At 45.0% G+C, this 27439-nt stretch overlaps 1 protein-coding gene across 1 annotated transcript in view; it reads right to left on the bottom strand.

Moving 5' to 3' along the window:
• Window positions 1–27439, bottom strand: part of IGHMBP2 (immunoglobulin mu DNA binding protein 2) — a 237282-nt gene that overhangs the window by 161644 nt on the left and 48199 nt on the right. The window contains exon 4 of the mRNA XM_030201132.1: window positions 22894–22991. Coding sequence (XP_030056992.1) covers window positions 22894–22991 — 98 coding nt within the window. The remainder of the gene's footprint in view (window positions 1–22893; window positions 22992–27439) is intronic.

Here is a 27439-nt window from a genome sequence, read left to right on the forward strand (position 1 = left end):
CAGCAGCCGCCGGACAGAGTTTGTATTAGTGGTCATGGGTGGCGAGGCGGTCGTTGTGGGGGGGGGGGGGGGGAAGGGGCTTGGTGAAGCGGCGGGGGAGGGGTTGGTGATGCGGCGAGGAGGGAAGGGGGGTAGGGGCTTTCTGATGCCCCGTTGCACGGGATGTTGTGGCGATGCGGCGGGGGGGCACTTAGAGGTGCACCGTCGAGGCTGTTTGTGTGTTGTGTGTTTGCGTGTGCGTGTTTATGTGTGTGTGCATGTGTGTGTTTGCGTGTGCGTGTTTATGTGTGTGTGCATGTGTGTGTTTGCGTGTGCGTGTTTATGTGTGTGTGCGTGTGTGTTTGCGTGTGCGTGTTTATGTGTGTGTGCGTGTTTGTGCGTGTGTGTTTGCGTTTGTGTGTTTATGTGTGTGTGTTTGTGTTTGTTTGCGTGTTTGTGTGTGTGTGTGTGTGTTTGTGTGTGTGTGTGTGTTTGTGTGTGTGTTTGCGTGTTTGCGTTTGTGTGTGTGTTTGCGTGTGGGGGGGTTTGTTGCGGGTGGCTTTTGTGGTCGTGTGGTTGGGGAGTTTGCCAGCAGTCTGTAGCGATTCCTAGGCAGGGGGAGGAGTACGGAAACACTCCCCCTGCCTGGGTCGTTGTTTGTTGGAGGGGGTTGCCAGTTGGTAGGGGTGCCTTTATGGATCCCTTTACTCTCTGTGTTCCGCCCTCGAGGGCGGGGCAGAGAGACATGGTGAGTTGGATGGCTTCACCACCATGAACGTACGAACTGTTTAGGGATTTTGCAGATGGCTTCAGCAGGTTGTCTTCAGAATGTTGAGGTAGCGTTTTATGTACAGATGGGGCGTGGCTGAGGGCGGGTCTATGATTGAGGGTGACTGGTCCTAGCCTATGAAGACTACAGGATTTTTGTGCTTCTCTGCCTTGGAGTGAGCTTCTCTGCCTTGGAGTGAGCTTCAGAACATTCAAGGTGGGATTTATTAATATAGATGGGGCGTGGCTGAGGGCGAGTCTATGAGTGAGGGTGACTGGTCCTAGCCTATGAAGACTACAGGAGTTTTGTGCTTCTCTGCCTTGGAGTGAGCTTCTCTGCCTTGGAGTGAGCTTCAGAACGTTCAAGGTGGGATTTATTAATATAGATAATAGTGGATGGGTCCTATAAAAATTTTTTTTTTTGTCAATTTGTAGAATACCTGCATTTACACACGTCTGCCACATTTAGGGGTCCTTTTACTAAGGTACGCTAGTATAGGCGTGTGTTTTGGGAGTGCACGGATCCACTTTTCAGCGCACCTGTAAAAAAGGCCTTTTTTAAAATTTTTACCGAAAATGGACATGCAGCAAAATAAAAATTGGTGTGCGTCCATTTTGGGACTTAGCGGTAAGGTCTCACGTGCTAACCGTGCGGTAATCGTCTACACGCATAGAATGATTTCCATCCGATTTCTCCCGTGCGCAGGAAAATAAAAATTATTTTCCAGCACGCGTAACGGACACATGTATAAAACAAAATTACTGGCCAGGCCACGTGTTAGCTGGGCGGTAACTCCAAATTGACATGCGTAGAATGCGCATACACGCCTACATGGCTTAGTTAAAGGGCCCCTTAGTTTCCTGCATTTATGCCCTGTCCAAATTTGTGCGCATAAATGTGGACTTAGCCACTATTCTATAGTGGTACGTTTGAGTGCCCTTTAAAGAATCTATCCCGTGTGCATATTTCTACATTTTCAGAAGCATGCACAAATTTTAACTCTGAAAATCTATTAGCACAAACTAGCAGTCGTGTGAATGTTCTGCTTGGGATTATTTTCAAAGTGAACGTACGTGTTTAGAAATCCTGCTGGAAGTCATGGAGTATAAAGTAAGCATGTGTTCTCCATCAACATAGGCAGTTATAAAATCAACTCCTAAATGAGATCTCAGAAGAGATGCGGAGGCTGAGCCAAAGCCCACTTGGATGGAATTTCTTATGAACCAGCGAGTGCTGCAGAGCAGACACTGGTGGCTCAGAAAGGGGCATTCTTCACATTACTGAAACTATGTTCCTGTCATGCACAAATGGGCTTTATCCAACCTTTAACATGGGATATGAAACTAAGACTCGGTGCATACCATGGTGAATAAGGGCTAAAGTAACATGACTGACCTGAAGGCAGAGAAATAAAGATTAACACACACACTACACAGGTGTATACAGACAGTATATTAGATAGATATTACAGATTACACACACACACACTTTTTTTTATTAAACTTAATAAACTTCTTGACCAGATCTCACAATAGAAATTGCCAGTACATTTGTCCCCAAATTCTATAAATGGAGTTCAAAATTGCGCACACAATTTCAGGTACGCACTCAAATTACATGCATAATTGAACAAGCCTATTAACCCCAATAACTAGAAGCTAACAATCATTGATGCTAACTAGCAACAATTTGCATTTACAAATCCATCTTCACAGTTGGTATTCTATAAAGAAGTGCGCAGATCTGAAAAGTGGGCGTGGCAATGGGAGGGGCATAGGCAGGTCAGGGACGTTCCAGCAATTTGTGCACAGTGTTATAGCATAAGGCACATCTGCACCTAAATTTAGGCAGAAAGATTTACACCACGTTTCAGTTGGTGTAAATCCTCACACCCAAAATTGGGCGCAGAACCCAGCGCTAAACACTATTTTATAAACAGCCCCCAACTCAGAACGCCATTTATAGAATAGCATTTAGTGCTCATTTTTTTCATCGCCCAAATGTGGGTGGAATTTAGTGAATTTAATTTCATTTAACACATTTATATTCCGCTCAACCCTAGATTCAGAGCGGAGTACAAAAAATGGGTAGACATAAACATACAGTCTGGAAAAATAAACAAAACAGGAAGGCATAGAAATAACAAACAGTCTGAGAAAATAAAAAACAAAATCAATATTATATGTCAGATATTTCCTAAAGACTAGTTTTCAAATGTCGGCAAAATAATTCCACACCTTTACCTACTAAAGAACATTGTTTTGTAGATCATAGCTTACAATGTGTCTTAGTACATCTCACCAATGTGACTTCACTTAATGACCAGAGACATCTTGAAAGGGTATAAAGCATTATACAATTCTGCATATAACCAGGGTCATATAAAATTTTAAAAACACTAAAATCTCAAATTCAATTCTAGCTTGCTATGGTAACCAATGCAGTCAAACTAAATACGGTGTCACACGTTTTGACCTTCTACCACCCAGAATCAATTTCGCTGCAACATTCTGAACTGCCTGTAAACTGCATAGTTGTTTTCTGCAATAATCTAAAGTAGAAAGGACCAAAGATTAGAAATAGATCAGTGTCAATGTGTTACTCAAACTAGTAAAAAAGGCCTGTTTCTGAAAGAAATGAAACGGGCGCTAGCAAGGTTGTCCTCTAATGGCAATTATATTTTTAAGGGAACTGTTAGGAGAGAGTTTGTGTGAGAGACAGTGAGTGTGAGAGAGTGAATGAGTAAGTGTCAGAGCGAGTATGTGTGAGAGAGAAAGAGTGTGTGTCAGAGAGAGACAGTGTGTGAGTCTGTCTGTGTGAGTGAGAGAGTGTAGTGTGTGTCCCGTGTGCACCAATTATGCTCTCTGCCCTGCATTCATCCATATGCAGGATCTCTCCCCTGCCCCCTCCATCCATCGTGGTGCAGCAATTCTCCTCTGTCCCTTGCCCTCCCCCCCTACATGTGCATCACACCTCCCCCCTCCGAGTTCCAGGCCCCCCTCCCTCCCTTCGAGTTCGTGGCCCTCCCCCCTCCCCTCTCTCTCCTTTCCCTCCCCCCCTCCGAGTTCCAGGGTCCCCCTCTCCTTCCGAGTTCCAGGGTCCCCCCTCCCTCCAGGGTCCTCCCCCTCCCTCCCTCCCTCCCCCCCCCTAGTTCCTGGGTCATTCTCCCTCCCTTCCTCCCTCCCAGTTCCAGGGTCATCGCCCCTCCCTCCCAGTTCCAGGGTTGTTGTCCCTTCCTTCCCCCCTTCCTCCCAGTTCCAGGCCCCCTCCCTCCCTCCCAGTTCCATGGTCATCGTCCAGCCCTTCCTCCCTCCCTCCCTTCCAGTTCCAGGCCCCCTCCCTCCGATTTTTAAAACTCATCTTCACTCACCACGTCAGTGTTACGGCAGCCGGCAGTAGCGGTACAAGGCACGCAGGCTCGGCCCGTCTCTCTGTCTTAGCTCTGTCCCGGCCTTGCGGAAATAGGAAATGAGGGCGAGACCAGAGCTAAGACAGAGAGACGGGCCGAGCCTGCATGCCTTGTACCGCTACTGCCGGCTGCCGTAACGCCGACGTGGTGAGTGTAGATGAGTTTTAAAAATCGGAGGGAGGGGGCCTGGAACTGGAAGGGAGTAAGGGCTGGACGATGACCATGGAACTGGTCATACTAAGTTGAGATTTGAGATGGACATCTAATATAATAATTTGCTCCTTCAACATCTGAAGCGGCTCCTCGACAGCAACGTCTCTGTAGTAACATCTCCTGACGTCAGGCAAGCAGGGTTCTAGTGCGGGCCAGTGATGTCAGGAGATGGTTACGATCCCAGTGAGACACATTCGAACATTGATGGAGCAAATTATTATATTAGATACTACTTAAGCTTCCATAACAATTTTAGTTAAAAAAAAAAAAAAATTCTGGATCACCACACTAATATACAACTCCATAGATAGGAAATAACTCCCCAACTGCTTAATGTTAAGATTTCAACACCAATTCCATTCCAGCTAATTTTGGATTAGTTTGGGGCCTCAACTGTGGTGAATTTCCTAGAATATTAATCTTATCAAGATTAATTTTAAGAGAATTTAATGGCATCCAATTATAGACAGCATTAAAGACAATACTCATCAGAGTATAGGTTGATGTCAAACCCTGATACATAGGGGGGGGGGGGGGGAAGGGCAATATCAGCTGCATAAGAACGCTGAATATGCAAAGATTATTTTTCCAAACCACTACCGTGTTTCCCTGAAAATACGACACTGTCTTATATTAATTTTTGCCCCCCAAAATGCGCTAGGTCTTATTTTCAGGGGCTGTCTTATTTTTCGGGGAAACATCGGGGTTGGATCGGGGTTGGCCCGCCCGCCCTCCGTCGCTCCCGGAACTAACCTTAAACGCCTCCTTTCACCTTCGCAGCAAGTAGCAGCAGGGCAGGCCACTCCTTCCTTCCATGTCCCGCCCTCGCCTGACGTAACGTCCGTGAGGGCGAGGCATGGAAGGAAGGAGAGGTCTGCCCTGCTGCTGCTTGCTGCGAAGGTGAAAGGAGGTGTTTAAGGTTAGTTCCGGGAGCGACGGAGGGTGGGTGGAGGGGGGGGGGGGGGGGCCGGCGACGGCCTTGTCCGGCTCTCGGCGGCCCTGCTTTCAAACACAAATTTGCTAGGTCTTACTTTCGGGGGAGACCTTATATCTACCCATTCAGGAAAACCTCTACTAGGTCTTATTTTGGGGGGATGTCTTACTTTCGGGGAAACAGGGTAAGATAAACACTGAATAGGATAGGGGACAGAGGGACCCCTGGGGAATACTTTGCATCAGGTTCCATCCTTTAGATCGTTCACCTTGCCAATTGACCTGAACCACCCTATTCTTCAGAAAACCAAGTCAATACCTCCCAAGATCCCAAAATCCCATAGCTTATTCAACAAAAAATCATGATGAACCAGATCAAATGCAGAGGATAAATCCAGCTGCATAAGGAAAACTTTGGGTACCAGAATCCAAAAATCAATCTCAATTCAGTTAATAGAGCCCCCAGAACTGTTTCAGTACTAAATTTGGACCTAAACCCCGATTGCATTGGGTCTAGGCATAAATGACTATCTAGATATTCCTAAGTCCATCAGCAACTATTGCTTCTACAACTTTTGGTAAATTAGCCACTGGGCAATAATTATCACTCTCCTGATTATTCAAATTTGCATTTAAATTTAGCTCCTGAAAGCTAGTTAACAAGGGTTAAATAAGCAGAGCCAACAAGTGAGGAATATATGTGGAACATAGTTCACACAATTTTTTCCAACCCCACTATGTGGGATGAATATATTTCTGTAGTGCCTGTGGGTTCTTAGGTGTGGGAGTATGTGTATACAAGTATCTGTGTGGTTTGTGGTTGTATGCTTGCGTTAGTGTTTTCCTTTGTGTGGCTGTACTAGGATGTTATATAATGGTTAGTTTATTATTTTTAAAAGTATGCATGGGTCTTAGGAGATTCCTAGAGAGCTCAATTGTGTAATTCATTGTTTAACTTACACCAGATTGTGGTAACCGAGTAGGTTTTCTAAGTTCTGTCAGGGACTGTGAACTTGGTAAAAATGGCATCTAGCCAGGTGCTTCCATCAGTGATGATAGTGTTAGGATGGCATAACTTTTCCATATGTTTAGCGTAAAAGAAAAAATGTGGAACTGCTGTAGTCATTAAAGTCAGTGTTGGTCTCCAGCTGTAACTTATGTGCCTTTTATAAGGACTTGTGACAGCAAGTTGAAAAGAGTATATCTATATATAATACAGATATGTCTTTGTAGTCAAATTGAAGAGTCTCTGAGTGTGCCCTTGGTGTAGGCTGATCTATTAGTATAGTGTTGATATTGTGTACAAACGCCATTCCATATACTTTCCTTTGCAGCAGGCAGTCTATTCTGTGTATTTGTAGAAAACTGGAGGTAGATATAAGGTAAGGGAGTAGAGCAGTTTGGTTTTGGGTGTTGAGGGCAATTTGTGGAGTGGTAGGGTAATTGCAAGAGGTAACAGAGAACAGGGAGAGGCAGTTTGAAAGGAAGAATTATTTAACTGCAATGTATGAAGACTAAACAAGCTCGCACATACTGCAAACAGCTTGAATTACTGAAAATGGCCCCAGTGTCTATTGAAAAAAAGATGACTTAATAGAACTCAGCATAATTAATGCTGTTTGCTTCTACAATCCTGGTTTGTTTGAACATGCTCACTATGGGTAGTTGATACTTAATTTTATGGTCTTATTTGTTAGTATCAGAGCACAATTGTATTGTCGTATTCTAAAATAATTAAACTTGTGACAGATTGACTTAATCAGACCATTCCATAAGGCATTTCCAAAATCAGTATGAGTGATTATAGATGAATGAACCAAAGTAAACAAATCAGACATGGTCAGAGATGATGAATCTTCTGCAGAACCCCCCCCCCCCCCCAAAAAAAAAAAAAAAAAAAGCTCTTTAACTGAAAGCTGCTATATGGCCTTTAAATCTTAATTGAGAGTCAAACTAAACTTCTAACAGCACTAGCATGTTCCACTCTGGCACTATCCATATCATGCCAGAGCAATCTGTAAGAATCTTCATTGGTACTAAACAAGATAGCACTGCTGAAAATTAACGGAAAAGGCACTTAGCTATACAGCAAGGGGCAACTCTACAACTGAGCACCTCCACTTGGGCACCCTGAGGTCATGCAGTGTACAGATTCCATTATAGAATACCAGTATAACCAGACATTGATGAATCTAATATTTATTCATCTGCAGTTACACCAGCAACAGACCTGGCATAACTGTGATTATGTACTGTTAATGTAACAAGAACATATATAAACTTACAGTATTCAATAAGTTATGTGAATAAGTGGGAACTCCAACCATGTATACGATTCCATGCATTTACACACTATGGACGAGATTCAGTAAATGGCGCTCAAAAATCGGCACAGAAAGCTAATCTGTAATGGGCACTGAAAAATGAGCGCCCATTATAGAATAACACTGAATGCCTGTTTCAGTGCCCAAATTTGAGTGCCAGGACTCACACCTGCTGAAACAAGGTGTACTTCCCAGCACACAATTTGGACGCACATCCCTGGTATTTATAACACCGTACACAAATTTTAGGAATGCCTCTGATCTGCCTAGCAAGATGTGATTGCAACTTCAAATTGGTGCCAATTAGCACTAATTGACTTGTTAGCTATTTTAGTTGGGCTCACATCTTGGATCGACATCCAAATATTGGCACCACATACAGAATATGGAGGTATGTAAGGTATGCAAATCCATTACAGAATATCACTTAGGCACTCAACTGCTACTTTCACACATTGTAGATTTTTACTCCCCAGCGATGCATACGATAGAAGATTCACACAGAAAGGAAGCTGAAATAAATAGCAATAGTATACAGTATGCTTGAAATTCTCAGCCCAACCCCAAGTACTGTATGCTACAGCTCCATTCTGACCTACATACACAAGAGAGGAGATAGGGTATGATACATACCTGTAGCAGTTGTTCTCCGAGGACAGCAGGCTGATTGTTCTCACGACTGGGTGACGTCCGCGGCAGCCCCCACCAACCGGAAATAAGCTTCGCGGGACGGTCGACACGCAGGGCACGCCCACCGCGCATGCGCGGCCGTCTTCCCGCCCGTGCGCGACCGCTCCCGCCAGTTGAATGACTAGCAAAAAATATGAAATACACAACTCCAAAGGGGAGGAGGGAGGGAAGGTGAGAACAATCAGCCTGCTGTCCTCGGAGAACAACTGCTACAGGTATGTATCATACCCTTTCTCCGAGGACAAGCAGGCTGCTTGTTCTCACGACTGGGGTATCCCTAGCTCTCAGGCTCACTCAAAACAAGAACCCAGGTCAATTGAACCTCGCAACGGCGAGGGAACAACAGAAATTGACCTACGAAGAACAACTAACTGAGAGTGCAGCCTGACCAGAATAAATTCGGGTCCTGGAGGGTGGAGTTGGATTTACACCCCAAACAGATTCTGCAGCACCGACTGCCCGAACCGACTGTCGCGTCGGGTATCCTGCTGGAGGCAGTAATGAGATGTGAATGTGTGGACAGATGACCACGTCGCAGCCTTGCAGATCTCTTCAATAGTGGCTGACTTCAAGTGGGCCACTGACGCTGCCATGGCTCTGACACTATGAGCCGTGACATGACCCTCAAGAGTCAGCCCAGCCTGGGCGTAAGTGAAGGAAATGCAATCTGCTAGCCAATTAGAGATGGTGCGTTTCCCGACAGCGACCCCTAGCCTGTTAGGGTCGAAAGAAACAAACAATTGGGCGGACTGTCTGTTGGGCTGTGTCCGCTCCAAGTAGAAGGCCAATGCTCTCTTGCAGTCCAATGTGTGCAACTGACGTTCAGCAGGGCGGGTATGCGGCCTGGGGAAGAATGTTGGCAAGACAATTGATTGGTTAAGATGGAACTCCGACACCACCTTCGGCAGGAACTTTGGGTGGGTGCGGAGCACTACTCTGTTGTGATGAAATTTGGTATATGGAGCATGAGCTACTAGGGCTTGAAGCTCACTGACCCTACGAGCTGAAGTAACTGCCACCAAGAAAATGACCTTCCAGGTCAAGTACTTCAGATGGCAGGTATTCAGTGGCTCAAAAGGAGGTTTCATCAGCTGGGTGAGGACGACGTTGAGATCCCATGACACAACAGGAGGCTTGATAGGGGGCTTTGACAAAAGCAAGCCTCTCATGAATCGAACGACTAAAGGCTCTCCAGAGATGGCTTTTCCTTCCACACGATAATGGTAAGCACTAATCGCACTAAGGTGATTCCTTACTGAGTTGGTCTTGAGGCCAGACTCTGATAAGTGCAGAAGGTATTCAAGCAGGTTCTGTGCAGGGCAAGAACGAGGTTCTAGGGCCATGCTCTCACACCACACGACAAACCTCCTCCACTTGAAAAAGTAACTCTTTTTAGTGGAATCCTTCCTAGAGGCAAGCAAGACCCGGGAGACACCCTCAGACAGACCCAACGCAGTGAAGTCTACGCCCTCAACATCCAGGCCGTGAGAGCCAGAGACTGAAGGTTGGGGTGCAGCAACGCTCCGTCGTTCTGCGAAACGAGAGTCGGAAAACACTCCAATCTCCACGGTTCTTCGGAGGACAACTCCAGAAGAAGAGGGAACCAGATCTGACGGGGCCAAAAGGGCGCGATCAGAATCATGGTGCCGCGGTCTTGCTTGAGCTTCAGTAAGGTCTTCCCCACCAAAGGTATGGGAGGATAAGCATACAGGAGGCCGGTCCCCCAATGAAGGAGAAAGGCATCCGACGCTAGCCTGCCGTGTGCCTGAAGTCTGGAACAGAACAGAGGCAGCTTGTGGTTGGTCTGAGAGGCGAAAAGGTCCACCGAGGGGGTGCCCCACGCTCGGAAGATCTTGCGTACCACTCTGGCATGGAGCGACCACTCGTGCGGTTGCATGACTCTGCTCAGTCTGTCGGCCAGACTGTTGTTTACGCCTGCCAGGTACGTGGCTTGGAGGAGCATGCCGAACCGACACGCCCAACGCCACATCCCGACGGCCTCCTGGCACAGGGGGCGAGATCCGGTGCCCCCCTGCTTGTTGACGTAATACATTGCAACCTGATTGTCTGTCCGAATTTGGATAATTTGACAGGACAGCCGATCTCTGAAAGCCTTCAGTGCGTTCCAGATCGCTCGGAGCTCCAGGAGGTTGATCTGCAGATCCTTTTCCTGGAGGGACCACAGACCCTGAGTGTGGAGCCCATCGACATGGGCTCCCCACCCCAGGCGAGATGCATCCGTCGTCAGCACTTTCGTGGGCTGCGGAATTTGGAATGGACGTCCCAGGGTCAAATTGGTCCGGATGGTCCACCAGAGCAGTGAAGTGCGGCAACTGGTGGAGAGGCGGATGACATCTTCTAGATTCCCGGTGGCTTGAAACCACTGGGAAGCTAGGGTCCATTGAGCAGATCTCATGTGAAGACGAGCCATGGGAGTCACATGAACTGTGGAGGCCATATGACCCAGAAGTCTCAACATCTGCCGAGCTGTGATCTGCTGAGACGCTCTGGTCTGCGAAGCCAGGGCCAAGAGATTGGTAGCCCTCGCTTCGGGAAGGTAGGCCTGAGCCGTCTGGGTATTCAGCAGCGCTCCTATGAATTCCAGAGACTGAGTAGGCTGGAGATGGGACTTTGGGTAATTGATCACAAACCCCAGCAGCTCTAGAAGTTGAATAGTGCACTGCATGGACCGGAGGGCTCCTGCCTCCGAGGTGCTCTTGACCAGCCAATCGTCGAGATATGGGAACACGTGCACTCCCAGCTTGCGTAGATACGCCGCCACCACCACGAGGCACTTTGTAAACACTCGTGGGGCAGAGGCGAGCCCAAAGGGCAGCACACAATACTGAAAGTGCCGTGCGCCCAGGCGGAATCTGAGATACTGTCTGTGAGCTGGCAGTATCGGGATGTGAGTGTATGCGTCCTTTAAATCCAGGGAACATAGCCAATCGTTTTTCTGAATCATTGGCAGAAGGGTGCCCAAGGAAAGCATCCTGAACTTTTCTTTGACCAGGAATTTGTTCAGGCCTCTCAGGTCTAGGATGGGACGCATCCCCCCTGTTTTCTTTTCCACAAGGAAGTACCTGGAATAGAATCCCTGCCCTTCCTGCCCGGGTGGTACGGGCTCGACCGCATTGGCGCTGAGAAGGGCGGAGAGTTCCTCTGCAAGTACCTGCTTGTGAAGGGAGCTGAAAGACTGAGCTCCCGGAGGACAATTTGGAGGCAGGGAGGCCAAATTCAGGGCGTATCCGCACCGCACTATTTGGAGAACCCACTGGTCGGAGGTTATGAGAGGCCACCTTTGGTGAAAAAATTTTAACCTCCCTCCGACCGGCAGATCGTCCGGTACGGACACTTGTAGGGCGGCTATGTTCCCGTGGATCCAGTCAAAAGCCCGTCCCCGGCTTTTGCTGTGGAGGCGCAGGGGGCTGCTTAGGCGCACGCTGTTGACGAGAACGAGCGCGCTGGGGCTGTCCCTGTGCCTGGCGAGGCCTTCGGGCCGGCTGGTTGTACCTACGCTTTGCAAAAGAATAGGGTGCAGCCTGCCGTGCCCGGGAAAAACGCCCACCCGTGGGGGCGGGTGCTGAAGGCGCCCGGTGGGAGAGCTTGTCGAGAGCGGTTTCCCGCTGATGCAGTTGGTCCACCATCTGCTCGACCTTCTCACCGAAAATGTTATCCCCCCGGCAAGGGACGTCAGCCAGTCTCTGCTGGGTGCGGTTGTCCAGGTCAGAGGCACGCAGCCATGAGAGCCTGCGCATCACTATACCTTGGGCCGCAGCACGAGATGCCACGTCACAGGTGTCAAAAATCCCCCTGGACAGGAACTTTCTGCACGCCTTCAGCTGCCTGACCACCTCCTGATAAGGCCTGGACTGCTCCGGCGGGAGCTTATCGACCAGGTCCGCCAGCTGTTGCACATTGGTCCGCATGTGGATGCTCATATAGAGCAGGTAAGATTGGATGCGGGTCACGAGCATGGAGGATTGGTAGGCCTTCCTCCCAAATGAGTCCAGAGTGCGAGACTCCCGCCCCGGGGGCGCCGAGGCGGTATCCCTCGAACTCCGTGCCCTCTTGAGAGCAGAATCCACGACCGCTGAGTCATGGGGCAACTGGGGCCGCATGAGCTCTGGGTCAGAGTGGATCCTGTACTGGGACTCTGCTTTCTTGGGAATGGTGGGATTAGTTAGTGGTCGCACCCAGTTCCGGAGCAGCGTCTCCTTCAGGACATTGTGCAGCGGTACCGTGGAGGACTCTCTAGGTGGTGATGGATAGTCGAGGACCTCGAGCATCTCGGCCCTCGGCTCTTCCACAGAGACCACGGGAAAGGGAATGCTTATAGACATATCCCGCACAAAGGAGGCAAAGGAGAGACTCTCAGGAGGTGAGAGCTTCCTCTCCGGTGACGGCGTGGGGTCCGAGGGAAGGCCCGTAGACTCCTCTGAGGAGAAATATCTCGGGTCCTCCTCTTCCCCCCACGAGTCCTCATCCTCGGTATCGGACATTAGCTCATGTAGCTGCGTCCGGTACCGGGCCCGGCTCGACGTCGAGGCACCGAGGTCTCGGTGTCGTCGAGCGGTGGACTCCCGCGCCGGCGGGGACGGAGCTCCCTCCATCGACGTCGACGGGGACTCCACCTGCGTGGCTGTCGAGACCGGCACCGCAAGCGGCGGCGGTGTCGACTGCCCCGGCGCCGGGCTAGAGCTCGCCGGCGCCACAGTCATCGGCGCCGAGGGCGCAAGCACCCCCGGCGCCGGCACAGCCTGGCGCATCAGCCCTTCCAGGATCCCCGGAAGGATGGCTCTGAGGCACTCGTCCAGGCCCGCTGCCGGGAAAGGCGGTGGGGCCGGTAAGGGTGTCGGTGCCGGAAGCTGCTGGGGGCCAGGAGACGGCACCGAGGTGCCGGAACCCCGACGCGTCGGTACCTCCACCACCGACGGAGATCTCTCCTCTCTGCGATGACGCTTCGGCGTCGACTCCTCTTCAGGGTGCACCGAGGGCTCCCGGTGACGGCGCTTCTTGTCTTTTTTCCGGTGCACGTCACCGGTGCCGGAGGGCATGGAGGAGGAGGAGGTCGATCCCCCTCGGTCTCGGGGTACCGGGTCCGACAGGGTTCGGTCCCGTGGCTCACGAGTTGAGGGAGTGACCGGGGCCGACTGCCCACGCGGTCTCTCTACCCCACTCTCGCCGGCGGACCGGCGGGCCGACGGGACCTGTTCTCCTGGGGTCGCTGCCATCGGTGCCGATGTCTCGGGCATCGATACCGGTACCGAAGAACCGGTCTTCGATACCGATGCCGTCGAGGTCGACGTCGAGGGGCCGGCGCAAGTTCCAAAAAGACGGTCCCGCAGAACTTGCCTCGCAACCTGAGTCCGTTTCCGGAGACCGAGACACAAAACGCACGACTTGAGATTGTGCTCCGGCCCGAGGCACTGGAGGCACCAAGCGTGGGTGTCGGTCTGCGAGATCGGCCGGCCGCAGCGACCACACTTTTTAAATCCACTCGGGACCTTCGAGGACATCGACGGAAAAATCGCGTCGGCGAAGTCAAAGTCGGCAATGGTGGCTAAAATCACACCACGAAAACTGAAACCGACCGAGCGGCCACTAGGCCGCAACGAGGCGTCCCCGCTAGAAAGCGAGGGAAAAGAAGGAGCGCGTGCTCCACACGCGCAAAATTCTTTTTTTTTTTTTTTTTTTTTTAATAAAAGAGAAAGAAGAAGAAGAAGAGGCCGAACAGGCCAAAAGCGACGATCCGCGTAAACGCGGTCGAAAAAATCCGGCGGCTGAAACGAGAGAGAGGGGAAAACACAACTCTCTCAGTCGCGGAAAAAAAGTAACTGGCGGGAGCGGTCGCGCACGGGCGGGAAGACGGCCGCGCATGCGCGGTGGGCGTGCCCTGCGTGTCGACCGTCCCGCGAAGCTTATTTCCGGTTGGTGGGGGCTGCCGCGGACGTCACCCAGTCGTGAGAACAAGCAGCCTGCTTGTCCTCGGAGAAAACCAAGATCAAAGATACAATTTAAAGCGTGAGCTTCAGGGACTGATAAAAATAAACCTTTATGCTCCACGGCCCATGGTTTTCTTGATTAGAAGCAGAGGATCTGAACTCAATTTAAGACCATTTTGAATTTTAATCTGCTTTTGTGCAGGGCTCCTTGATATGCAAAAGATACATCTCTAGCATAATTTCAAATAAAATTATTCCCTGAAGGGCTGAATGTGGTGTGGAGAAATTAAACACTCACATTTATAGTCCCCATCCTAAGATATGGGCCTTCTAGTCTATGGCTCAAGACAAAATTAAGTCATGCCCTAAAATTCAAGTGATACTGAATCCTTCAGAAGCCATTAAAAACAACAACAGAAAAAAAAACACTAAAGCTGTTTAAACTTAACAAGGTCCCCGAGTAATTTTACCAGCAATGTTTACACAAAGATCTTACCACACAGATCTGCATCTCTGCATTTAACATGGATACCTTTTTCTGGCAAATACAGTGTATGTAGTTTTTAAAATGCATTCTGGTACCTAGAGATAAGCAGTGGATTTTCCCCATCTTAATAATGGCTTATGGAATTTTCTTTTAGGAAGTTTTCCAAACTGTTTTTAAACCTGCTAAGCTAACTGCTTTTACCACATTCTCTGGCAATAAATTCCAGAGTTTAATTAAAAGTTGAGTGAAGAAATATTTTCTCCAATTTGTTTTAAATTTATTACTTAATAGCTTCAACGTGTGCTCCCCAGTTCTAGTATTTTTGGAAAGAGTAAACAAGCAATTCACATCCACCCATTCCATTCACTATTTTATACACCTCCATCATATTTCTCCTAGCCGCTTTAGCTTTTCCTCATAGGGAAGTCCTCCCATCACATTATCATCTTTGTTGCCACTCTCTGTACCTTTTATAATTCCACTATATCTTTTTTGAGATATGGTGACTAGAATTGCACACAGTATTCGAGGTGCAGTCGCATCATGGCGCAATACAAAGGCATAAAATTCTCATTTTTGCTTTCCATTCCTTTCCACCTAACATTCTATTTGCTTCCTTAACTGCTGCTGCACACTGAGAAGAGGGTTTCAAAGTTTCATAAATGATACCTAGATCCTTTTCCTGGTCGGTGATTCCTAAAGTAGAATCTTGCATCACGTAGCATCATGGGGGGAAGGCCGACAGTCGCTCAAAAGCACATGGTTCGGGATTAGGTATCTTTCAAAGATATCACCAAAACAGGGAAGATAGGGTACCCTGATAGTGAGGTTGCAAAAGAGACCATAGTAGATCAGGTGTTCTTAAATAAAAATCAGACAAAAGATTGCAAATTAACAGTGTCAAGTACCGAGCATGATGTAAATAGGAACAACAAACAGTTTGAAATGTCTATATGCGAATGCCAGGAGCCTAAGAAATAAGTTGGGAGAGTTAGAATATACTGCACAAAATGAAAAATTAGACCTGGTGGAAGGAGGATAACCACTGGGACACTGTCATAATGGGGTACACATTATATCGTAGTGATAGGGTGGCTCGAATTGGTGGAGGGGTAGCATTGTATATTAACGAGAGCCTTGAATCAAACAGATTGAAAACTTTGCAGGAAACAAAACACTTCTTGGAATCATTATGGATTGAAATTCCATGTGTAAAGGGGTAAAGGATAGTGATAGGAGTGTACTACCGTCCGCCTGGCCAGGATGAACAGACGGATGCAGAAATGTTAAAGGAAATTAGGGACACAAACAAACACAATAATAATGGGTGATTTCAATTACCCTGATATTGACTGGGTAAATGTAACATCGGGGCATGCTAGGGAGGTAAAATGTCTTGATGAAATCAAGGACTGCATTATGGAGCAGCTGGTACAGGAGCAGACGCGAGACGGAAAAATTCTAGACCTAGTCCTTAGTGGAGCGCATGATGTGGCGCGGGAGGTAATGGTGATGGGGCCGCTTGATAACAGTGATCATAATATGATCGGATATGATATTAGCTTTTAAGTAAGTATACATAGGAAATCACTTAACCCTCCATTGTCCCACTGCATTGGGAAAGCGCGGGGTACAAATGTAACAAAAAAAAAAAAATCAAATACGTTAGCGTTTAACTTTAAAAAAGCAGACTATGATAAAATGAGAAGAACGGTGAAAAAACCCCCCAAAACTTAGAGGAGCGGCTGCGAGAGTCAAAAATTTACATCAGGCATGGATGATGTTCAAAAACACCATCCTGGAAGGAGGACGGAAGACCAAATGACAGCCGGCATGGTTAAAAAGTGAGGAGAAGGAAGCTATTAGAGCTAAAAGAAAATCCTTCAGAAAATGGAAGGAACCGACTGAAAATAATAAGAAACAGCATAAGTCAAAAGCAAAGCGCTGATAAGAAAGGCTAAGAGGGACTTCGAAAAAAAGATTGTGTTGGGAGGCCAAAACACAGTCAAAATTTTTTTAGGTATATTAAAAGCAGGAAGCCGGCAAAAGAATCGGTTGGACCGCTAGATGACCAAGGAGTAAAAGGGGCAATCAGGAAAGACAAACCCATAGCGGAGAGATTAAATGAATTCTTTGCTTCAGTCTTCAACAAGGAAGATTTGGGTGGGATACCGGTGCCAGAAATGGTATTAGAAGCTGACGAGTCGGAGAAACTTAATGAATTCTCTGTAAACCTGGAGGATGTAATGGGGCAGTTCTACAAATTGAAGAGTAGCAAATCTCCTGGACCAGATGGTATTCATCTCAGAGTACTGATAGAACTGAAAAATGAACTTGCGGAGCTACTGCTAGTAATATGTAATTTATCCTTAAAATAGAGCGTGATACCAGAAGATTGGAGGGTGGCCAATGTAACGCCGATTTTTTAAAAAGGTTCCAGAAGAGATCCGGGAAATTATACACCAGTGAGTATGACGTCGGTGCCGGGCAAAATGGTAGAGACTATTATACAGAACAAAATTACAGCGCATATTCAAAAGCATGGTTGAGACAAAGTCAAGATGGATTTAGTGAAGGGAAATCTTGCCTCACCAATCTACTACATTTCTTTGAAAGGGTGAACGAACATGTGGACAAAGGTGAGCCAGTTGATATTGTGTATCTGGATTTTCAGAAGGCATTTGACAAAGTACCTCATGAAAGACTCCAGAGGAAATTGGAAAGTCATGGGATGGGGTTAACGTTCTATTGTGGATTAAACACTGGTTAAAAGATACAAAACAGAGAGTAGGGTTAAATGGTCAGTATTCTCAACGGAGAAGGGTAGTTAGTGGGGTTCCCAAGGGGGTACATAAGTATTGCCATACGGGGAAAGACCAAAGGTCCATCAAGCCCAGCATCCTGTTTCCAACAGTGGCACAAATACCCGGCAAGATCCCAAAAATGTACAAAACATTTTATACTGTTTATCCCAGAAATAGTGGATTTTCCCCAAGTCCATTTAATAACAGTCTATGGACTTTTCCTTTAGGAAGCCGTCCAAACCTTTTTAAAACTCTGCTAAGCTAACCACCATTACCACATTCTCTGGCAACGAATGCCAGAGTTTAATTACACATTGAGTGAAGAAAAGCTTTCTCCGATTCATTTTAAAATTTACTACATTGTAGTTTCATCGCATGCCCCCTAGTCCTAGTATTTTTGGAAAGCGTGAACAGACGCTTCACATCTACCCGTTCAACTCCACTCATTATTTTATAGACTTCTATCATATCTCCCCTCAGCCGCCTTTTCTCCAAGCTGAAGAGCCCTAGCCGCTTTAGCCTTTCCTCTTAGGGAAGTCATCTCATCCCCTTTATCATTTTCATCGCCCTTCTCTGCACCTTTTCTAATTCCACTATATCTTTTTTGAGATACGGCGATCAGAATTGAACACAATATTCGAGGTGCGGTCGCACCATGGAGCGATACAAAGGCATTATAACATCCTCATTTTTGTTTTCCATTCCTTTCCTAATAATACCTAACATTCTATTGGCTTTCTTAGCCGCAGCAGCATACTGAGCAGAAGGTTTCAACGTATCATCAATAACGACACCTACATCCCTTTCTTGGTCCGTGACTCCTAACGTGGAACCTTGCATGATGTAGCTATAATTCGGGTTTCTCTTTCCCACATGCATCACTTTGCACTTGCTCACATTAAACGTCATGAGCCATTTAGACGCCCAGTCTCCCAGTCTCGTAAGGTCCTCTTGTAATTTTTCACAACCCTCCCGCGATTTAATGACTTTGAATAACTTTGTGTCATCAGCAAATTTAATTACCTCACTAGTTACTCCCATCTCTACGTCATTTATAAATACGTTAAAAATCAGCAGTCCCAGCACAGACCCCTGGGGAACCCCACTAAGTACCCTTCTCCATTAAGAATAATGACCATTTAACTCTACTCTGTTTTCTTTTAACCAGTTTTTAATCCACAATAGAACACTACCTCCGATCCCATGACTCTCCAGTTTCCACTGGAGTCTTCCATGAGGTACTTTGTCAAACGCCTTCTGAAAATCCAGATACACAGTATCAACCGGCTCCCCTTTATCCATATGTTTGTTCACCCCTTCAAAGGGGTGAGGCAAGATTTCCCTTCACTAAATTCATGTTGACTTTGGGGCTCATTTTCAAAGCACTTAGCCTTCCAAAGTTCCACAGAAACCTCATTAATCCATGCTTTTGAATATGCTCTGTAATTTTGTTCTTAATAATAGTCTCTTCTCTACCATTTTGCCCGGCACCGACTTCAGACTCACCGGTCTATAATTTCCCGTATCTCCTCTGGAACCTTTTTTAAAAATCGGCGTTACATTGGCCAACCTCCAGTCTTCCGGTACCACACTCGATTTTAAGGATAAATGACATATTTCTAACAATAGCTCTGCAAGCTCATTTTTCAGTGCTGGGACCGCTGCTTTTTAACATATTTATAAATGACCTAGAGATGGGAGTAACTAGTGAGGTAATTAAATTTGCTGACGACACAAAGTTATTCAAAGACGTTTTACTGCAGGAGGATTTTGAAAAATTACAAGAAGAACTTACGAGACTGGGAGACTAGGCGTCTAAATGGCAGATGACGTTAAATGTGAGCAAGTGCAAAGTGATGCATGTGGGAAAGAGGAACCCGAACTATAGCTACATAATGCAAAGTTCCGCGTTAGGAGTCACTGACCAAGGAACGGATCTCAGTGTTGTTGTTGATGATACATTGAAATACTCTGTTCAGTGTGATGCAGCAGCAGCTAAGAAAGCAAATAGAATATTAGGTATTATTAGGAAAGAAATGGAAAACAAAAGTGAGGACGTTATATCGCTCCATGGTGCGACCGCACCTCGAATAATGTGTTCAATTCTGGTCGCCGCATCTCAAAAAAGATATAGTGGTATTAGAAAAGGTACAGAGAAAGGCGACGAAAATGATAAAGGGGATGGGACGACTTCCATATGAGGAAAGGCTAAAGCAGCTAGGGCTCTTCAGCTTGGAGAAAAGCCGGCTGAGGGGAGATATGATAGAGGCCTATAAAATAATGAGTGGAATTGAACGGGTAGATGTGAAGCGTCTGTTTACGCTTTCCAAAAATACTAGGACTAGGGGGCATGTGATGAAGCTACAATGTAGTAAATTTAAAACGAATCGGAGAAAGCTTTTCGTCACTCAACGTGTAATTATCTGGAATTCGTTGCCAGAGAATGTGGTAAAGACGGTTAGCTTAGCAGAGTTTAAAAAAGGTTTGGACAGCTTCCTAAAGGAAAAGTCCATAGACCATTATTAAATGGACTTGGTGAAAACCCACTATTTCTAGGATAAGCAGTATAGAATGTTTTGTACATTTTGGGGATCCTGCCAGGTAGTTCTGACCTGGATTGGCCACTGTTGAAAACAGGATGCTGGGCTTGATGGAGCTTTGGTCTTTCCCAGTATGGCAATACTTATGTACTTATGCACATACATCACTTTGTACTTGCTCAAATTAAATATCATCTGCCATTTGGATGCCCAGTCTCTTCTTGCGATTTCACAACTTTGAATAGCTTTGTGTCATCAGCAAATTTAATTACCTCATTAGTTATTCCCAAAGCAGCGGTCCCAGCACAGATCTCCGGGGAATACCGTAGCCTAGTGGTTAGTGCAGTGGACTTTGATCCTGAGTTCGATTCCCACTGCAGCTGGGCAAGTCACTTAAACCTCCATTGCTCCTGGTACAAAATAAGTACCTGAATATATGTAAACCGCTTTGAATGTAGTTGCAAAAACCTCAGAAAGGCGGTATATCAAGTCCCATTTCCCTTTCTTTTCCCTTTCTCCATTCAGAATATTGACCATTTAACCCTACTCTCTGTTTTCTATCTTTTAACTGGTTTTTAGTCCACAATAGGACACTGTCTCCTATCCTATGACTTTCTAATTTCCTCACGAGTCTTTCATGAGGTACACTGTCAAATGCCAAAATCTAGATAGACAATATCGACCATTCACCTTTATCCACATGCTTATTCACCTCTTCAAAGAAATGTAGTAGATTGGTGAGACAAGATTTCCCCTTGATTAAATCCTTGTTGGCTTTGTCAGGCAGGCAAGTGATCCTCATGTCCACCAGCCACCCAGCTATTTACATTCCTAATGATCAAATCTCCAACTACAATGGCAGTCCTAACCCTTCCCTCCTGAGCAGGAGACAAATCTTTGGAGCGAGAAGGTGTTGCACCCCCTGGAGGGCAGGCCCTGGCGATAGGATCATTTCCTGCCTCTCCACATTAATGATCTCCCTTTAGGAGACCTTTGTCCTCTGAGGCTGCCAAACTGGGTGGGACTTCTCTACTATGTCCCTGTAGGCTTCCTCTATAAACATCACTGCCTCAGCTCCTCCAGGTCTGCTATTCTAGTCTCCAGAGATCGGACCCATTCACCAAGTGCTAGAAGCTCTTTGCACCTAGTACACACATATGACTTCTCACCTACTGGGAGATAATCAAATATGTGGCACAGTGCAAAAGACTGGATAGCCCCCACCTCGCTGTTTATTGGTGATTTCTTAATTATTAATGGAGTGGAAATATATAAACTAAGATTTCTATTTATATGCTATGCTAATATTTAGTTTTTATTACTATTGTTTAATGTTATTAGTAGGTCATCCTCTGTGGATCTAAGTAGACTGTATTTCTAAGAGCTCATTACTGGTTGATAGAGATGCCTTAATTAAATTTGTAGCCTCCTAACTGGTTCAAGGGCTAATAAATCAGAGGCCAGGGGATGGTAGGAATTAAAGTCTAAACTGAGGCTTCCTGTGCTTTATACTGATACTATAGAAACTGTAAAATAAAGTCCCCTTAAATACTAGCCTATGGAAAGGTAACAGAGACTTTATAAGCTAAAAAAAAAAAAAAACAACAACTATTCCTCAAACTCCATTACTAAGTGAGCAGAGTAACTCACAAGTAAGATCCCTAAGGTTACCCATTTAATTCTAAGTCTACCTTTCCCCAAGTTTAAAAACAATTTCCCAGCAAATTCTTAGCAATGAAGATCTCTCCTTCTCTGGAACTGTTCTCACAGCACCTCTTCTGGATTGAGTAGAATTCAGCCCTGCTCTGCCCTACTTATGTAGGCTGAATTAGACCTGCATATTCAGTGTACCAGCATGAATCTTGGTTTTGGGTAGCTGTCAAAGTTATCAGGTGCCATAATTAGAACAACTATTTCTGTAGTCTTACATGGCTGATATTTAGTGGCAGTGGTTAGATAACTTTCAGGGGTGTCCGGATAACTTCCGGATTTGTGCCAACTCTGCCCCTGGACTGCCCTGGCACTAAGCAAAGCCGTGGCAATCTCCAGATAAATGCCATTCACTATCAATGATGATGGGCAGGTGGATCATCCAGGCCAGAGCCTTTCCTGTCCAATTAAATCCCTCTGAATATCAGCTGTAATATATCCCAAAGTCCGTTGTTCTTCTGCCTACGGGAATTCTTTGGTGTTGGTTTTACTGAGACACAGTTAACCATGTATGTTGGTTACTATTTCTTGAATATAAATTCAATAAAATGCACTACGGCTATAAAACCTGAGGAGCTAAACAGCCTATATAACTAGCAAGATCTATGGCTTGATCTGAAAGACTTAATTTCTCACCGTAGACCAGTACAAACTCACAAACGACACACAGATCTTGAATAACTGTTAAGAGAAATCTGGTTTGGTCTACAATTATAACATCTTCAACACCTAATTTTTTTCTAGTTCAAGGATGAGAAGGGGAAAAGAAATGTTGTTCAGTGCCACCACATCACAAAAACTCCATAGATGCTTATGTGGAGGAGCGGCCTAGTGGTTAGGGTGGTGGACTTTGGTCCTGTGGAACTGAGGAACTGAGTTTGATTCCCACTTCAGGCACAGGCAGCTCCTTGTGACTCTGGGCAAGACACTTAACCCTCCATTGCCCCATGTAAGCCGCATTGAGCCTGCCATGAGTGGGAAAGCGCGGGGTACAAATGTAACAAAACAACAAAAAAAACAACAAACATGTCATACATATGTCATTCATAATGACCCACATCCAGTGAAGTAAGCCAAGCATGTTTCTCACCTGTCACCACTGGAGGGCTGGGGATGGAATGGCTAAAGAGTACATTGATCAGATTGCGAGCTGGACCAGATTGGTACTGACTCAGGGTGTTTAAAGCACTGTCAAATGAAAATGAAAATGCAATTTATTCAAGGGTATGTCCTTCAAACCTTCAACATAATCAGAAATATTACTTTTTAAAATAAAACAACACAAACTGAAGTGGTGACTTCACATAGCATAAGCATCAATATTTCAAAGTAAGTCACATGAAATAGGTATAAGAAACAATACACAAAAATCTCAGATGAGGAATGAAGTATATAAAAAAACAAAAACAAATGAAACATCACTAGATATGTTTTCTCTGGGGTGCTGGATTTAAAATTCTTTACCCTCTGAAGCAGTGGTTGAGGCACCGCGAAATGGTGGCCAATGTTGGGGTATTTTTTCAGCAGAGTTGACAAGCTAAGTTTCCATTTATTAGAAAATAATTAAAAATGATTAAAAATGTGGAGATTTTCTAAGCCAATGACAGAAGCAGACAGATGAAAGTTTTTAAGACACCTGCAAAAGTCTGAGGCTTTTTCCTCCTAAAACACAAAGTTTGTTTGTATGAAGTTTCAAAGCATAGCAGGTTAAATGAACTGTATAATTAAGGGTTTGAAATACTGTGCACATATCTAGTGGAGTTTCATTTGTTTTTTCAAGAAACAATACACTGCATCACAGATCTGAAGAAACATCTGCCAGAACAGTGTATCTATTTACTAATATGGGTGGGTCTCTTCCAGAACCCTTTACCACAATCACACAAACACATGTCTATTCGTTTACCCAACAAGATGGAATGTTCAAACTTTATCTATCTTAACCGGTTGTTGAAAATCCTCCTCCCTCAATGTGTCTCTTTCAAAACCCAAGTGCTTTTAACCACACTGAGAGAAGGCATTCCCAGGAGCATGCTTAGGTCAGCAGATGAAAAAAATTCATGTGTAAATTGCATTTCCAAATTGATAAGTATAAAAAGTATCTGCAGAAAAACTTAGATTTCACAAGTTCTAAAGCAGAAGCATCTGCAGACTTAGTTTCAGTGTGAACAGTTTGAATATTACCTTGTAAAGGAGACGGATCTCTTTCCCATGGCAAAATAACAGCAGTATATGAGGAAACAACATCACAACTTTCCTCTAAAGTTTTCACACTCAGAATCTGATCATACTCATGTTGTGTGATACTATTTTTTAAAGACCCAGCATAAAGTTTGTCTACAGAAAAAGACACAGACCTCCTTTGTGTCTGAATATTATGGTCTTGAAAACCCATGTACAATCTTATTTTTGGATACTTCTTATATCAGCATTGACAAAAAGTATCACTACTTGCAAAAATCCATTTTTCCACAGGGCAAATTAATTTACTGGAACTTCATAGAAGATGAGAGAGGTCATTTTTTATGGCAGTCGACTTTTAACAGTCATAAGTACATAAGTATTGCCACACTGGGACAGACCAAAGGTCCATCAAGCCCAGTAGCCTGTTTCCAACAGTGGCCAATCCAGGTCACAAATACCTGGCCAGATCCCAGAAAAGCTCAATACATTTTATGATGCTTATCCCAGAAATAAGCAGTGGATTTTCCCAAGTCAATTTCCCAAGTCTATGGACTTTTCCTTTAGGAAGCCATCCAGACCCTTTTTAAACCTCGCTAAGCTAACCACCATTATCACATTCTCTGGCAACGAATGCCAGAGTTTAATTACACATTGAGTGAAGAAAGATTTTCTCCAATTCATATTAAATTTACTACTTTGTAGCTTAATTGCATGCCACCTAGTTCTAGTATTTTTGGAAAGAGTAAAACAAACGATTTACTTATACCCGTTCCACTCCACTCATTATTTTATAGACCTCTTTCATATCTCCCCTCAGCCGTCTTCTCCAAGCTGAAGAGCCCTAGATGCTTCAGTTTTTCTACTACTATTTAGCATTTCTGTTGGAATGTAATTGTATTTTACATGCATTGCCTGTCACCTATTATTTCTCTGTGATTACTCTGTGACCTCTGATGTGAATTACTTAGAGAGGTCACACAGCTATGCAACTTCCTGTGGGGGTTAGACACAGCACATGCAGCACATGGAGCACATGGAGCTCATGATCTCTCCTAACCTGAGAGGATCTATGGTGGTGTGAGCATCCATTACCATCTAAGCACATGGAAGGAGCTGATAATACAAATGTATAGTAATATGTATATATATGCCTGTCTGATTATAATCTAACTACAAACTGTGAGTAAACAGATGTTTTGTTACTTCAACTTTAAAGTGACTCAGCAGTGAATTATTCAGGGGTGAATGAGAGAGAGATGAAGAAAGAAATTAACATTTCTAAAGCTGAAGCTGTGTGTACTAAAATCTGCTAATTATTTACTACAAATAATCCAACAAAAGGGTTATGGGCCCAGGGGCCAGGAATTGAAAAAGAAGAGAAATATTACCAGGCAGAAAAAAAGGCCACATTTTTCTCTTAAGTTTTAAAGGAAAGATTCAGTCTGTCTCTCTCTCCCCCCACACAGCAGACAGAAGGCTAAGAAAATGGCTGAGGGAAGAAATTCACCATTGTTCTATTCTCTCAAGGTGCCTAAATTAAATGAGTTTAATTATCAGCAGTGGGAACTAAGATTCATATGTCTCCTTCGAGCAAAAAGATTAGATATATGCTTAGACCAAGACAGAACAGCTGAAAATATGGCTGAATGGGACAATGCAAACTATTATGTGAAGTGCATGCTTTTGGAAGCTCTCTCAGAGAAACAAGCCATATTAGTGGAGGGAAAAGATACACCAAAGGACATTTTATATAAACTGAGAACTATGTATGCAACTACATATGCAAAGCAGCAACCAATTTGGTTAGCAGAGTTGAATGAAACCAAATTAAGGGATAAAAGTAAATGTAATGATCACATTATGCATCTTATGTCTTCATTTCAAAAGTTAGAACTTTCTGGAATTCCCATGTGTGATGCATTGAAAAGAGCATTTCTTTTTACCTCACTATCAAAGAAGTTTGATGTTTTTAGGTCTGTAAATGAGGCCATTGAAGGGCAATCTTTTGAACAGGCAACATCAAAACTAAGGCAGGAATGCATAATAAATGATTCTGAGGAGATGTGTTCTCAAAGTCAGTCAGAGAGAAATGAAACAAATTTCTTGGCAAAGAACAGAGGAAGGCGGAGCTATGGGAAAACTCCACCCAAGGGCAAGCTGATTTGCTACTCATGTGGAAAGGAGGGACATGTATCTAAATGGTGTAAGGAAACACAAAACACTCCCTCTAGCTCACCTAAGCCAATGGAACTAAAGAATTTTCAAACCAGGAAATGTATGAAGGACAAAGATAAACACAAGGGCTTTCTAATGGCAGAAAAATCTTTGACTATGGTAAATAATAATTCAAATGAAAGTACTTGGATTTTGGATTCAGGGAGCACATGCCATTTAACCAATTGTAAGGATTTCTTTCAGGAAATGTGTCCAGAGGAAGGTATTCTTAAAACTGCAAACGCAGGGACTGCTAAGATCCAAGCAAAAGGTATTGGATTCTTAAAATGCAAAGTGTCTAATGAAGTTACAGAAATTCCTGTAAGTGATGTCTTGTATATTCCCCAAGCAGTTTGTAATATGCTTAGTGTATCTACATTAGATAAGAAGGGATTTGTGATTCATTTTGAAAACAGTAAGTGCACAATCTCTAAAAATGATGAAGTGTATGCTGAAGCTTTTATGCATAATGATGTTTATAAGCTGAACATTTCAGGTGAAGCCTCACATATGGCGCAAGTAAGGAAGAATGATGGTAAATGTAGTCTGGAAATCTGGCACCGCCGCCTGGGACATCGTGATTCTAAGGTGATCCAGGATCTTCACAGTAAGCAACAGGCCACCGGCATTCAGATAAGTGCAGATGCTGGTAAAATGGAGAAATGCATAGACTGTGTTACTCAAAAAGGTGTGAGACCCTCATTTCCTGCATACACAGGAAATAGGAGTAATAAAGTACTGGACTTAATACACAGTGACTTATGTGGACCGTTTAATATCCCATCATTGGGAAATAACAGATTTGTGCTAATATTCTTGGATGATTTCTCTAGATATTGTGTGGCCTATTTGCTGAAAGAAAAAAGTCAAGTCACAGACATGCTGAAGAAATACGTAGCCATGGTGGGCAATAAATTTGAAAGAAAACCAAAGGTTCTTCAGACCGACAATGGTGGTGAGTTCACTTCACAAAGCATGCGCACATTTCTAGAACAAGAAGGCATTCAGCATATCACAACAGTAGCTTATACACCAGAGCAAAATTCTGTTGCAGAGAGAAAATTTAGGTCACTTGTGGAAATGACCAGATGTATGCTGTCAGATAGCAATCTCCCTAAAAGACTATGGGGGGAAGCCATTCTCACAGCAGTGTACCTACAAAACAGAATGCCAACTAAAGGCGCTGAGCGCACACCACATGAGACATGGCATGGTAGGAAGCCAAACCTGTCACACAT

Source organism: Microcaecilia unicolor, chromosome 4 (genome assembly GCF_901765095.1).
Source record: "Microcaecilia unicolor chromosome 4, aMicUni1.1, whole genome shotgun sequence".
NCBI classification, from domain to species: Eukaryota; Metazoa; Chordata; class Amphibia; order Gymnophiona; family Siphonopidae; genus Microcaecilia; species Microcaecilia unicolor.